This window comes from Gopherus flavomarginatus, chromosome 7 (genome assembly GCF_025201925.1).
Source record: "Gopherus flavomarginatus isolate rGopFla2 chromosome 7, rGopFla2.mat.asm, whole genome shotgun sequence".
NCBI lineage: Eukaryota > Metazoa > Chordata > Testudines > Testudinidae > Gopherus > Gopherus flavomarginatus.
In genome coordinates, this window is record NC_066623.1 from 50,193,794 (window position 1) to 50,209,254 (window position 15,461).

A 15,461-nucleotide genomic window follows, 5' to 3' on the forward strand; every position below is an offset into this window, starting at 1 on the left:
AATGGGAATATTGCTTTTGCCGAGGTCTGATCTACTCAGCAAACAGTGCCAGTGCCCTTTTAAATGTCCAAAGGCACATTGTACCATCATTCTGCACTTGCTCCGCCTATAGTTCAACTGCTCCTTACTGCTGTCCAGGCTGCCTGTGTATGCTTCATGAGCCATGGGAGAAAGGGGTAGGCTGGGTCCCCAAGGATAACTATTGGCATTTCAACATCTCCAACACTAATGTTCTTGTCTGGGAAGAAAGCCACTTGTTGAAGCTTTCCGAACAGCCCGGAGTTCCGAAAGATCTGAATGTCATGCACCTTTCCCGACCATCTCATGTTGATGTCAGTGAAACAGCCCTTGTGTTCCACCAGTGCTTGCTACACCATTGAGAAGTATCCTTTGCGGTTTATGTACTGTTTGGCAAGGTGGTCCGGTGCCAAGATAGAGATATGGGTTCCATCTATCGCCTCACCAGTTAGGGAACCCCATTGAAGCAAAGCCATCTACTATGACCTGCACATTTCCAAGAGTCACTATCCTTCTTAGCAGAAGATTACTGATTGCCTTGGCTACTTGGATCACAGCAGACCCCCACGGTAGTTTTGCCTACTCCGAATTGATTCCGATAGCAGTCAGATATTGCAAGCTTCCACGGGGCTATCGCCACTCGCTTCTCAACTGTCAGGGTAGCTCTCATCTTGGTATTCCTGCACTTCAGGGCAGGGGAAAGCAACTCAAAGTTCCATGAAAGTGGCCCTGCACATGCAAAAGTTTCACAGCCACTGGGAATTATCCCAGACCTGCAACACTATGGGGTCCCATCAGTCTGTGCTTGTTTGCTGGGCCCAGAATTGGCATTCCACTGTATCCACATGCCTCAATGCCGCCATATCATCCCAATTGAAACATCCTGTGCCTTCAGGAACGTCTGTGTCCATGTCCTCCTCACAACCTTCCTTTTGCGTGTGGCTCCCAGCTAGGCTCTGCACACACTGCAGGATAATGCGCAAGGTATTTACAAAGCTTACAAAAGCAGTGTCCAGCTGAGCGGGCTCCATGCTTGCGCATCTGAACGGAGAACCAAGGAAAAAAGGCGTGAAACAATTGTTTGCCATTGCTTTCAGGGAGGGAAGACTGACCACATGTGCCCAAAATCACCCATGGCAATGTTTTTGCCCCATCAGACACTGGGAGCTTAACCCAGAATTCCAATGGGCAGCAGGGACTGTGGGATAGCTACCCAAGGTGTACCACTCCGTGAGTCGATGCTAACCACTGTATCGAGGACACACTTCACTGACATAATGTGCTTATTGGCAGGATCCACTCCAACGTTTTTGCAGCCCCAAGTGGCGAAACAATACAATAAGAAAAGCCGTGATAGGTGGCAGCTTCATTCCTTCCCGGCACGCCCTTCCCTACAAGAGGAACTGAGGGATCCACTGTCGAATTGCCGCTGAAGAGCTGGACGTGCCGCCCCTTTCCGTTAGCCGCCCCAAGCACCTGCTTGCTGTGCTGGTGTCTGGAGCTGGCCCTGCTTATTGGGGACACATACAATAGACTGTATAAAATTGGTTGCTAAAGATAGACTTCTATAAAATCAAACTAATTTTGTAGTGTAGACATGCCCTAAGTGCCCTACTACACTGACATAACTCCACCTCCACGAGAGGTGTGGGGCTTATGTCAGTATAGTTGGGGTGATGCAGTTTCTGTGTAGACATTGCTTAACTTACATGAGCTGTTGGTTGTCATTCTTGCCTATTTTACAGCTCTGCACTGGAGCCATGAAATTGACAAGAGCTGGAAGGCTCCATGCTGTGAACCCCGTGCCTGTCATCCCAGGGCAGGTGAAGTGTGTGATGTTGCACTCTATATGATTTTATGAAAAAACGCTAACATAACTGGAATATGCTTCATGCAAAAGGTCTCTTGTAAGGTATCATTACAAAGCTTATAATCTACTGAGTGTGAGCATTCTATTTGTATAAATGTACAACTCTTGTATCTGAAACTAGAAATATGAAATATAACTCTGAGGGCCTATTGTAATTATGCAAAGTGTGGGTCATTAATGGTGGTTTGGAATCTTGATGACTCCCATTAACCAGGACAAATGACTGCAGATGGCTGTGTTTTACCTGTAAGTCTTCCTGTATACGTGTGTGCTGGCAAGTGGGTAATGAAGTCTTACAGTGACATGTGATCATGTCACCTGAACTGGAATCCATCTTTAACTTGGTGCTTTTCCATTGAGAAGGGCGGTGGGAACCCAGAGGGACAAAGGATTCCCGCCTTATGCAAAAGATACATAAATGAGTGGAACAGAACAAAGCAGGAGGAGCCATCATGAAGAATCCCCTAGCTACCACCTGAGCTGGAACAAGGGCTGTACCAAGGAAAGGACTGTGCCCAGACTAGGAAGGCATCCAGTCTGCGAAAGAGACTTATTAAAACATCTTAGGGTGAGATTTTTACCTGTACTCAGTTGTATTACTGTATTAGGCTTAGATTTGTGTGTTTGGTTTTATTTCATTTGGTAATTCACTTTGTTCTGTCTGTTACTACTTGGAACCACTTAAAACCTACTGTCTGTATTTAATAAAATCACTTCTTATTTATTAACTAACTCAGAGTATGTATTAATACTGGGGGTGGGGGGGGAGGGAGAGCAAACAGCTGTGCATCTATCTGTGTTATAGAGGGTGAACAATTTATGAGTTTACCGTGCATAAGCTTTATACAGGGTAAAACATTTATTTGGGGTTTGGACCCCATTGGGAGTTAGGCATCTGAGCGTTAAAGGCAAGAACACTTCCATAAGCTGCTTTCAGTTAAGTCTGCAGCTTTGGGGCAAGTAATTCAGACTCTGGATCTGTGTTGAAGCAGACAGGTGTGTCTGGCTCAGCAAAAAAAGGTGCTGGGGTCCCGAGCTGGCAGGGAAAGCAGGGGCAGAAGTAGTCTTGGCACATCAAGTGGCAGCTCCCAAGCGGGGTTCTGTGATCTAACCCGTCACAGGGGGCACTCAGCTAGAGCCTGGCTGCTGCCCAGGCTCCCCACTCCGAACTGAGCTCTGGGCTCCTGGCCCCCTGCTGGGAACCTGGGAGGAGAGGGGGGCGTCCAGCCAACCCTCACTGCCCCCTTAAGTCAGTAGAAGCACTGCTTATGAGGATGCACGCCACCAACAGAAGAAGGGCAGCAGGGACATGAAAAACTGCAGTAACTTCTGAGGGGGCTGTAAGTGGATCTAACATAGGTTGAGTTAAGCTTGTAGTGTAGACATGCCCTCAGTCTTCACCTGCAGGGTTTTTAAGTACTCGGGAGGCAGAGACTTAGCCCTGAGTAAAGACAAGCAAAGGATTGTACTGATCCTGCATAGAGAAAGGCAGAGACAACTAAACCCTAGGAGTGCAGCATGTTGCTGAGCAACCAGGGCTCAGACACGTCAACATACATACCAGCACCTCGCCAAAGCCACTATCCTTTTCTCTGAAATCTCAGCTTTCCCTTACATCAGTCTCTAGCTGCAATGGTGCAAAGCCCCCAAAACAGGAGCGGAATTGCCTGTGCTAAGAGGAGTCAGCAGACAGCCCAGAATACCCTGAAGAGATGTCAAGTACTTCATTGTGCCAGCAAGACAATAACTCGGAGGCCTATTGGTAATTCATCATTTAAAAGTCAACACAATGATTGCGTCCCTCATGCAAGGAAAGAAAAGGGAAGGTCAAAGACCGGGCCATTTACAGAAAGTGATCCCTCATTTTGGTGACACAAATGGGTGGCATTTGGGAGACACCATCACGCCACCTTCCACACACTGAAGATGCAGAGCCAAGATTGGAGCCAGAGCCATTTTGAACATCTGCACGACCTATCATGAGCAGTGTCTCATTCCAGCAATTCACGTGGGTCGACTGTGGCAGAGTTCCTTCATCCTTCTTGCCCCAACTGGACCCATCGGAGGCTGAGGCTGCTTAAGAAGCAGCCTGTAGAGATCTCTGTTGTGACTGTCTTTCTAGCCAGGAACGTCTGAATTGCACAGAGTTCAAAGGAAGGGGAAAACACTGGGGAGAAAAGCACTGCAGTACAGATTTAAAAGTTATAGACCATGTGCAAGTTTAATTCTAGGTTGTAGGGCCCTGTGACATGGCGTATAGGTTCTCTGAGGCCCCCTGCTGGAGGCCTTGCGGTCCTACCACACCCCGCCCCAGAAAAGGAACAGCAAAGGTGGGTCCCCCCAGACCTGCCTAGAAAGACTGCAGAGAGGGAGCCAATCAGAGCACTGAAGGCTCAATTAAAAGGAGCTGCAAGAGCTGAGCGATTACTATCAGTTTACACCCTTCCGGGGAAGAAATCCTTTGTAGAGCACTGAACAGCAGCTTCTCATACAGTACCTGTCCATGGACAGCATCATCACTGGCTTCCTGCTCAGAAGAGAAGCTCTCATACTCTTCTTCAGAATAGTTATCTGTAATGTAAGGAAATGGCACAAAGTCTTACAAGACTCCCTTTGGAAAGAAGGGGAAACCTTGTTGCTCAGAAGAGCAAACTTCAAAAAATTCATACTGGCTAACATTCCTAGAATCAAGGAATATGAACATTTGGGGAGAAGACTAAGGGTGTATCTTTTAGCTGCACTAGACAGGTGCGATGAGAACTTGCAACAGAGAGAGGGAGGATGATAAATACTCTGCTAGTAGACAGGAAATTCACTCACAAAATAGAGAAGGTTGGCATGCAGGTGAGCCCTTGCCCTGGAGGGAGCCAGTCTGCAATGCCCATCCCAATAGGAAATAAGTAGGGACCGCTGGCATATAGTCCAAGAGGGAGTGGGCATCACTCAGCCTCTACCCATGGGGCAACTCAAGCTACCCACTTCCCCAGAATTTGTTCCCCTAACCAGGCACAACTGATATGCGGACCAAATATGGTGAGGGAAAAAAAAAGATCCTGTTCCTTACTGAAATGATACACCAAGTAAATTGTCTCACTCTATTCTGGACTCCAACTAAGAATCTGTGTGGTGCACGCCCATGTATCTTGCAACATGGACTTCCTATCTGAAATCAGAATTAAGCCATTATCCTGTGACAGTGCAGGTACAGAGAGCAGACGTCATGTAAAGGGAAGGCTTCCAAGCATCAAAACCAAGATCTTTTACACACACTGCATAAAAAATCACAGATTTGTGCTCAGATAATTTAAGTTAGTGTCACTTACACTGTTACCATGAGTGCGTTTTGGAAGAGTAGCTTATTTGTTTGAGTTGGCTAGCCCAGTGGTTCTCAACCAGAGGTATGTGTACCTCTGGGAGTACTCAGAGGTCTTCCAAGGGGTACATCAACTTATCTAGATATTTGCCTAGTTTTACAACAGGCTACATAAAAAGCATTAGCAAAGTCAGTACAAACTAAAATTTCATAGATAATGATTTGTTTATACTGCTCTGTATACTATACACTGATATGTAAGTAAAATCTTTATATTCCAATTGATTTATTTTATGATTATATGGTAAAAATGAGAGTCAGCAATGTTTCAGTAATAGTGTGCTCTGACACTTCTGTATTCCTATGTCTGTTTTTTGAGGTGAAACTTGGGGGTTCACAAGACAAATCAAACTCCTGAAAGGGGTACAGTAATCTGGAAAAGTTGAGAGCCACTGAGCTAGCCCAACCCTAGAACCTCGTGACTCCATAGCAAGACATAGTTGATTAAGAACAAGCAGTAACATGTTACAAACCTGTTGCTTCTTTGGGATATCACTTTTTTTTTTTTTTTTTTTTTTAAAACAATCCATGAACTTACCCTCCAGAAGTGTGCAAGATTTAGTCATGCAAGGTAAACCAGAGTAACAAGGGAATCTAGCCTTCAGAGATCTTGCAGAGAAAGCTATCTATGGAAGAACTTCTCATCCTGTTTTTTTTTTTTTTTTTTTTTTTTTTTAAACAGCCAGTTGATACAGTAGTCACCAATCAAAAACAGGACAAGAAGATAAACATTTATATCTAACTTACTAATGGAATTTTCAAATGCACACTGCCCCATATTACCTAAGTGTCTAACAGCAAAGCAACAGTTAAAAATATCACCAGCTCAAAAGAGGTCTCTGCTTCCTTGGAGTATCCTTGAAAATGTCCTCTCTCTCCCCCATGTCAGTGAGGAGTCAGTTTGTGGTCTATTGATGCATACACATACTATTTTGTTTAACTTTTGGTGTTGTGCTTCCCATTTGTACTTTGGTTCTATCCTGCAGAGAGTTTTAGATTTTTATTTTTTATGTAACAGTATTTGGTACAACAAGTGTATACTGAATGTGCCAAGTGCTCATGGCAACTTATGTTCCAAACTGCGACATTAAGCGAGACCAGGAACTAGAACCAATCTATATTCTGTTTAGATGTTGTAGAGAGTTCTTAGTTTAATGCTGAGTGTGCAGAAATGAAACCTTGGAAAAACAACTGCAAAATGGGGTTCCTATGGCTCCCTACTGATGCTGCTTGTGTATGATGCAACAGAGAAGGGAATCGAATAGCATGGGCCCCAATTCTGTTGCTCCTTACATACGTTGCGAGAACCTCTTTCATATTACTGTAGAGTTATAGCACTGGTAAGAACTGGTACTGATTTGTCCTAGAAATTAACTCCATTTGCCTGCGAGTCTACCACTAGACACTAGCCTTCAGAGTGCAGGATTGTATACCATCAGCTACAAACCCTAACCCCCTTCCTCCAGTTCATTCTCAAATGTCAAATAATTACATTCTATTGTCATGGTGTCACTGGCAGCTGCCGCTGCACCCGCCGCCTCCAAATATGTGCTGCCATAGCCAGTCTCAGCTGAGGTTTATTCTTTTATAACAAAAGTTAAACAGAAGGCAGTCTTAAGCCAATACCTGGCTCCCAGGATTCAGGGCCACTCCTCCCCGGGGTCTCTGGCACTCCAGCTACTGGCAGCTTCTTTGCCTTGTCCAGGTCTGCTTCCCTCTCTTCCTGGAAGCCCTGGCCCCCGTGCTCCAGGGACCCACCACAGGAGTTGGCTCCACTTCAGTGTGACCTCTACTGACCACAGCTCAGCCTGTCTCAGTCTCTCCTCCCCAGCTGCCTACCAGCAGCCCTTTATAGACCCTGGTGTAGCCCAGCCCCCTTTAATTAGCTGGATGAGGCTCACTTGCTCCAGTCTAGGGAGCTGGGCTCAGTCTATCTGCAGAGACCAGCTACCCTGTGACACATGGTAAAGAGGTAAGGAAATCTGAACTAGTGCCAGATGAGAATTTATCAAGAACCAATGGAGCACAGGATCTCAGAAGCAACAGGGTTTGTTTACATGGTAACTAGTCCACTGTAGCTATTCCAGACTAGCTCCCCACACGGACACACTCATTCTTTACTGAGGAGTGCCTTTTTGTGGTTTAGCTTGATCTTCAGTAGACAAGCCCTAGGTCAGAGAGGATTTGACTTCACAGAGAATATGGAAGAGGAGGAACAAAGCTGATTTCCATGGTTATTTGCAGTGCTCTGTTTTGGTTCCTTTTCACCCCTCACAACCTGCTGGGTCAGGAATTTCCTAGACCACATTGTAGTTTTTTAAAAAAAAAAAATTTAGTTTTCCTCTTTCCAGGCCCTGCCCTCCTTGAAGCCATTTGGTTATCACTAAAATGCAGGAAGTGGCACATTGTTATTTGTGCTGTTAGAAGGCCCCCTGCAGAACCAAGGCCCCACTGGGACAGGCACTTTACAAACATAAGGCAGTCCATGCCTGAAAGCACATGCCATCTGAAGAGACCAAGAGGAGGGATGGGGAAGGGAATTTCACATGATGGGGAAGAGAGCAAGATGGTGGCACAGACAAGGCCAGCTTGTTTAGACTTTTTCTGTTTTATTTATATCACAAAAATGTAAGTTGAGGCAGTTTCCGACCAGATGGACTTTCAGGGAAAAGGAAGGGATTGTCAGGGGAAAAGACGGGGCAGGAAATAGACGAGCTGAAATTCAACAGAGGGTATATTTTTACCTGTGGACTTGATCTTTTGGCTAGGCTGCATGGTGCTGTCTTCGTGGTCTATTGGCTGACTAGACAGTGAGAAGATCCAGATCTCTGCTACTTTGGCCGTGGTTTCCTTGATGTTACTGAAAAGACTCAGAACCTGACCTCCTTCAGTCGGGTGCTGCATCACCTGGGATTGGGGAAGTAACAGTCTTGTATTTAAATATTGTGGGCCTGATTCCCATCCACTAACATTCGAGGAGTTATTTAATGAGTTAGTCTGGGTATACAAGAAGGCTCAAATGCCTGGGTCTGGAACAGGTGCGGACAAACTTTTTGGCAATTGTATGGAGAGCTGGTTAGGGAGTGTGGGCCGGGCCCCCACCTGCTTCTTGCCCCCCTGGGACCCCTGCCCCATCCACTCCCCCCCTCCCTGTCCCCTGACCACCCCCGGAACCTCCCCAAAACTGCCCTCCCAGACCCCTACCCCATCCAACCACCCCTTTTCCATCTCCTGACTGCCCCCAGAACCCCTGCCCCTGACTGCCCCCCACCGCCCCATCCATCCTCCCTCCTTCCTGGCTGCCCCCAGAACCCCTGCCCCCATTCAACCCCCGTTTCCCCACCCTCTGACTGCCCTGACCCCTATCCATACCCCTCACTCCCTGCCCACCACCCTGAACTCCCCTGCTCTCTATCCAAACCCACTCCCCCCTGCTCCTTGCCCCCTTACTGCGCTGCCTGGAGCATCGGTGGCTGGTGCAGCACAGACCACTGGGTCAGGCTGGGCTCTATAGCAGCAGTGCCTCAGGAGCTCGCAGCCCCGCTGCCCAGAGTATTGCACCAGTGGCAGGACGAGCTCAGGCTGCAGGGGAAGGGGAATAGCAGGGGAGGGTCCTGAGCTCCTGGCTAGCCTCCCGAGCCAGGAGCTCAGGGGCCAGGCAGGAGGGTCCCACGGGCGATATTTTGCCCACCTCTAGTCTAGAAGAACAACCAGTAATAGACACTATTTAATGTTATTTTAGAATTTACTTGGCTATCAACTCAAGGAAGCGGCAGGGACAGAAGATTTCAGTTTGACATGTGATCAGATCATACTGAAGCATGTTATTGCATTACTTTCATTATGATTCTGTTAGCTTGCCTGGGTACTAATTTTACTCATCATTAAGTTATCCAACTCATGAATTCCCAGACAAAAAACATCCAAATCTACTTTAAAGCCAGCTGAAGAAACCATCTGCAGTGACCTTTCCCTGGACAATCACGTTTGAAAAGAGCAAGTCCCTGCCCAGACAGCTAGCAACCTAGATGTGACAATGAAAACTGGTCAAAGCATAGGCAAAGGGACATCTTTGTGGCTCTATAAAAAATGGAATTTGCTTCTTCATTCTTTGCCACTTTCAACATGATGATGATCACACCTTCCTCTTATAGATTCTCTTCTAGGCTTCCAAGACTGTCCCTCTTGTGCTCTTCCCACCCATCCAAATGCCCTTTCAATAGCACCTCCCCTCCTGGTCTTTACCAGTGTACGTCAGGACTCTATATCTGGCCCCTTCCTATTCTCCATCTTCTCCCTCAGGTCACCTCATCCACTCAAGGCTTCAACTGGCCACCTTTATGCTGGTGACTCACCAGTCTACCCCTCCTACCCTTAATCTATCTGTTCAGTTTTGCATCTGACATCAGCAGGGAGAAGAAAAAAAACCTCTTATTTCTTACAAGAAACTAAAAATTCCAGAATGTACTATTTATAGGGTGCTTTATCAGAAACTGGATGATTAAGTTTGTCAGCAGTGAATTTTAAAAAAATTCCAATCTCTTTTAGGTTCAAACACATTGCAAATACTTCACAGATATTTAGCATTTTCATATCTTCTGCTGTCAGAAGTAACAGAACAGTAAGAAAAAGTATTATATTTCAACAGTGAATGCTTAATATTTTAAAGAGATTTGCTCGTGAGCTTGAGTGCTGCTCATATTTTTTAGTTTAATTTTCAATTATTGATAATGAACCAAACATGATACAAGACAAAAACAAAAAGGCCAAAAATTAGGATGTAACTGAAACTCAAATGCAGTAGTGAAAAAGTATTTCGATTTAAAAGCACAATTCACACAAAATAAATCATCTGTAGATAAAATCAATTATCTAATATCACAACAACCTAGCATGATTGCAATGTTAAACCATTGCATTTTGCAATAAATTCTCCACTGATGGAACTAAATTTATGGAATGAAATTTTCTGCAAGATTTCCATTCTAAGTGTAATATGGCAGGTTTCTGCTACACAATGCTTCTAACACTATATTTTTAATATTTACAAGCACACAGCTGCATAGATTAGGGAATAAAAATTAGAGTGGAGCTAACTGAAGTTCAGGGGATACCCTAAGCATCTCCTGCAATTACTGATTCAAAGTTGAAAGTCAGCTTGCTTTGGTCATCTGCTTTCCATGAATATTCAAGCAATCAAGTTGTATTAACAAGAATGACCATGAAAAGTAAGCTTCAAGATTTCAGTGCCTGAAAATGGTGGAAATTATACAATCATTGTGGACTATCACCACGCACATGCAGAAAGGGGCAGAATTAAGATTGCATAGGCTACTTCGATTTCAGCATTTCCTAACTTTGAAATGCTTGACTTTGCAACCTTAATGTATTTAGACAGAGTAAGATAAAATGTGCTATTTATGTTCAAGAATTCAAGAAACAGACATATGTTAGCTCAACTGAATTAAATTTACTGAATCTTTGGTTGACTGTTCTTGTGCATTATTTTTTCAGAATATTTATTAGAAGTCCTTAAACTCTCGTGCCAAAGTGTTTTAAAGACAAAGGGAATGATAGCATATTTGGGTAAAGTACCTGGAACTGAGCCCGAACCTTAAAAATGCTAAGAGAAATAAGCCAGTCCATGCTTCTCATGCTTATATTTTATAGAAAATACACAGCATTTATTACTTTATATTATTTCCATTAACACTCTTGCCCTATAAACCTTGGTACACTTGAAAAGTGACACACACATGAAAGCCATCTAGGTACTTTTCTCAGAAAAGAATGGTAGCCTTGGATTTAAACTGAGGATAAAGGGCATATGCTAACTCCATCCGAACGCTTTGAGTTGTGTTGATGAACATCTACCTCGGCCATGTTGATGGAGCCCACTGCTAAAGTCTTGTAGCCCAGAATCGTTCGGTTTTTGTATCGCTTCCTCCTTTGCAGCATGATCTGAAGCTTGTTGCCTTCTCTTTTCAAGAAGTGAGGATACTGAAGTTAGAATACAATTTGAAAAAATGTTATACTTCTTGTCACTAGCTCCCAACTACCCCATATACAGCTGACACACACTTGTGCTCATTAAGGTTAAATACCTTGCCCAGTCCCAGTGCTTTTAAAGATGTTTACAGTTCACTTAATCTTTTGTTCTAGGAGCAGCAGCAGCAGCTGACAACTCTGCACTGGTTCCAAGGAAGGCCAAGCTTTAGGTACTTCTGACTGAAAACTCTTGGCTAGTTTTTACAGCCAAACATTCTCTTTTCACCACTCTGTTCGTTTTGCCCTCACAACACTGAAGAATGCAAAATAATTACTCAGCTTACAAAAAGAGCTCTGCAGAAATGCTTTCAATGCATCTCTAACAGAACATGAGCTTGTTTGGGTGGCTGGTAAGGGAAATCTGTTTGTGTAAACCTCAATTGACATATGTACATTATACAGGAAAGGAACTGGCCCAGCCAATCACAGCACAGGGAGGCCTGATCCTCAACTGTACTTTTATTTCTCATGTAAGCAACTTCCTGAATGGCAGGCGTTTTATATGCACAATGTCCTCATTGTTATTTCTCAGTAGACAACCTGAATCCCTGCACGCTGTCTTGCTGACAGCTATTTGCAAGACTGCAGAGATCTGTGCAACCACTAGGGCTGTTGATTATTCACAGTTTCAATTGCACTGTTGAACAGAATACCAATTGAAATGTATTAAATATCTTTGGATTTTTTCTACATTTTCAAATATATTGATTTTAATTACAACACAATACAAAGTGTACACTGCTCACTTCATAATATTTTATTACAAATATTTGCACTGTAAAAATGATAAACCAACAGTATTTTTCAATTCACCACACATACAAGTAGTGTAGGACAATCTCTTTATAGTGGAAGTGCAACTTACCAATGTAAATTTTTTGTTAAATAAAACTCTACTCAAAACCAAAACAAAACAATGTAAAACTTTAGAGTAGGGGTGGGCAAACTTTTTGACCTGCGGGCCACATCTGGGTATGGAAATTTTATGGTGGGCCATGAACGCTCATGAAATTGGGTTTGGGGTGCAGGAGGGGATGACGGCTGTGGCTGGGAGTGCGGACTTTGGGGTGGGGCCAGAAATGAGGAGTTAAAGGTGCAGGAGGGGGCTCAGAGCTGGGACAGGGGGTTGGGATGCAGGGGGTGGGGAGATGAGGGTTCTGGGGGGCGAGGGGGGGTGATGGGTTTGGGCTGTAGGAGGGTGCTTCAGGCTTGAACCGAGGAGTTCAGAGGGTGGGGCGGGGGTTGGGGCACAAGGGTTCTAGCTGTAGGTGCAGGCTCTGGAGTGGGGCAGGCATTTGGGGTGCAGGAGGGTGATCCAGGCTGGGATTGAGGAGTTCTGTGGATGGGAGGGGGGGATCAGGGCTGGAGGTTGAGGCCTGGGAGGGGGTCAGGAATGCAGGCTCTGAGCGTCACTTATCTCAAGCAGCTCCCGGAAGCAGCAGCAGCATGTCCCCTCTCCAGCTCCTATGCAGAGGCGCGGCCAGGTAGCTCTGTGTGCTGCCCTGTCCACAGGCACCACCCCTGCAGCTCCCATTGGCCACAGTTCCTGGCCAATGGGAGTTGCGGGGTTGGCGCTTGGGGTGAGGGAAGCATGCGGAGACCCCTGGCTGCCCCTACACATAGGAGCCAGGAGAGGGACATGCCACTGCTTCTGGTAGCCACGTGGAGCACCCCCCACCCTGCTCCCCAGATCCTGCTCCCAAGCGTGGAGGTTGAGGGCCAGATAAAATCAGCTGGCAGGCCAGATGTGGCCCGCAGGCTGTAGTTTGCCCACCCCTGCTTTAGAACCCACAAGTCCACTCAGTCCTACTGCTTGTTCAGCCAAATGCAAAGACAAACATGTTTGTTTACATTTACAGGAGATAATGCTGCCCACTTATTTACAATGTAAACCGAAAGTGAAAACAGGAGTTCACATTGCACTTTTTTAGCCAGCAATGCAAGGTATTTACTTGCCGGATATGCTAAACCTTAGTATGCCCCTTCATGCTTTGGCCACCATTCCAGAGGGCATGTTTCCATGCTGATGATGCTTGTTAAAAAAATGTTAATTAAATTTGTGACTGAACTCCTTGAAGGAGAATTGTATGCCTCCTGCTCTGTTTTACCCGCATCCTGCCATATATTTCCTATTATGGTAGTCTCTGATGATGACCCAGCACCTGTTGTTCGTTTTCAAAACACTTTCACTGCAGATCTGACAAAATGCAAAGAAGGTACCAATGTGAGATTTCTAAAGACAGCTACAGCACTCGACCCAAGATTTAAGAATCTGAAGTGCTGTCCAAAATCTGAGAGGGACGAAGTTCACAGCATGCTTTAGAAGTCTTAAAAAAGCAATACCGAGATGTGGAAACTACAGAACCCAAACCATCAAAGAAAATCAACCTTCTGCTGGTGGCATCTGACTCAGATAATGAAAATGAACATGCATCGGGCAGCACAACTTTAGATTGTTATCGAGCAGAACCCGTCATCAGCATCGACACATGTCCTCTGAAATGGTGGTTGATGCATGAAGGGACGTATGAATATTTAGCACATCTGGCACATAAATATCTTGCAACACTGACTACAGAAGTGCCATGCGAACGCACACTGACTACAGAAGTGCCATGCGAACGCCTGTTTTCACTTTTAGGTGACACTGTAAACAAGAAGCAGGCAGCATTAACTCCTGCAAATGTAAACAAACTTGTTTGTCTGAGTGATTGGCTGACCAAGAAGTAGGGCTGAATGGACTTGTAAAACTTTAGAGCCCACATTGTTTTATTTTTGAATGCAGTTTTTTTCCTACATAATTCCACATCTGTAAGTTGTGCTTTCATGATAAAGACATTGCACTACAGTATTTGTATTAGGTGAACTGAAAAATACTATTTTCTTTTGGTTTTTTATAGTGCAAATATTTTTAATCAAAAATAATAATATGAAGTGAGCACTGTCAACTTTGTATTGTGTTGTAATTGAAAATCAATATATTTGAAAATGTAGAAAACATCCAAAAATATTTAAATAAATGGCATTCTACTATTGTTTAACTGTGATTAATTTTTTTAATCGCTTGACAGCCTTACTAACCACACAATGGTTCTCTCTCAAGAGCCAATCCTGCACCTCACACGTGCTGACAGGCCTGGCATAGTCTGGCTTGTTCTTCAGGGTGACAGAGTTGTGTCCTGTCATCACCAGCAAGGCCAGGCAGTGTGACTGAGGTGCTGTCAGGATTAATACCCTGGGCTTCCAACGTTTGGGTTTTGTTTTTAGTAACTACACGGCTGTTCCTGCTGAGAGCTCTTGGCCTTCACTTCAGGGCCAAGTATCATCTACGGGAATTTCCTTTCTGAAGTGTCTGACACACTGAGACCCAGGGGTGGCAGGATACCCAGCAAAACACCTTGTGGTTCACGTGTTCTGGAAAGGCTGGGCCCCAGGAGTTTGTGTCAGTACGCAAGATCCGGCTTTATTATGAAGTAATAAACTTATTTAAAATGGAGTCTGTACACATGGAAAAGCACCTTCTCGCATAAGAATATAGTACACACAGAAGAACAGCCAGGTTGCAAAGTCAAGAATTTGACCTGCCTGGGCATATGCATTATGATACAGTATTTAAATACATGAACACATAATATTTCTACTGTGCCATATTCAGTGCACAGGATAGACTCTGCTCACAGAATCAGTAGCCACACAATGTTTTTTCCTTGTTGTTCCATGTATGCAGTAAATTAGCCCTGGGCCACACTATTCAAACCCTACTCTGAAAATACAATTATTAATTGCCTTGTGGGCTTTTCCATGGTGATCATGACTAATGTATGTGAAACACTCAGATACTATAATGAATTTATTTTCACAATACCTTTGTGAAATGAGCAATGCTATTATCTCCATTTTACAGATGGGGAACTGAGGTATCAAGAAACTAAGGTCAAGAGTATCCACGAATTTTAGGTCCCCAATTTGAGATGCCTAGGATCTGATCTTTCAGAGTACTTAGCATTATACATCACTTCATACATTCAAAGCACAGCTCTGCACTTCAAACCACTTCTGCAAATCAGACCACAGAGCTCAAGTCAGGCACCAAGAAAATGAGGAACATAATTAGAGGTCACGTCTTAAACAACTTCTGCAACAACCGAGGCA

The 15,461-nt window shown here is 44.6% G+C and overlaps 1 protein-coding gene across 5 annotated transcripts in view; it reads right to left on the reverse strand.

Moving 5' to 3' along the window:
• The window catches only part of PACS2 (phosphofurin acidic cluster sorting protein 2), a 162,065-nt gene that overhangs the window by 87,768 nt on the left and 58,836 nt on the right, over positions 1-15,461 (reverse strand). For all 5 annotated transcript variants that reach the window (XM_050963097.1, XM_050963095.1, XM_050963096.1 and 2 more), the window contains exons 4-6: positions 11,136-11,261; positions 8,006-8,168; positions 4,386-4,459 (exon numbers count right to left, since the gene is read on the reverse strand). In XM_050963097.1, coding sequence (XP_050819054.1) covers positions 4,386-4,459; positions 8,006-8,168; positions 11,136-11,261 — 363 coding nt within the window. The remainder of the gene's footprint in view (positions 1-4,385; positions 4,460-8,005; positions 8,169-11,135; positions 11,262-15,461) is intronic.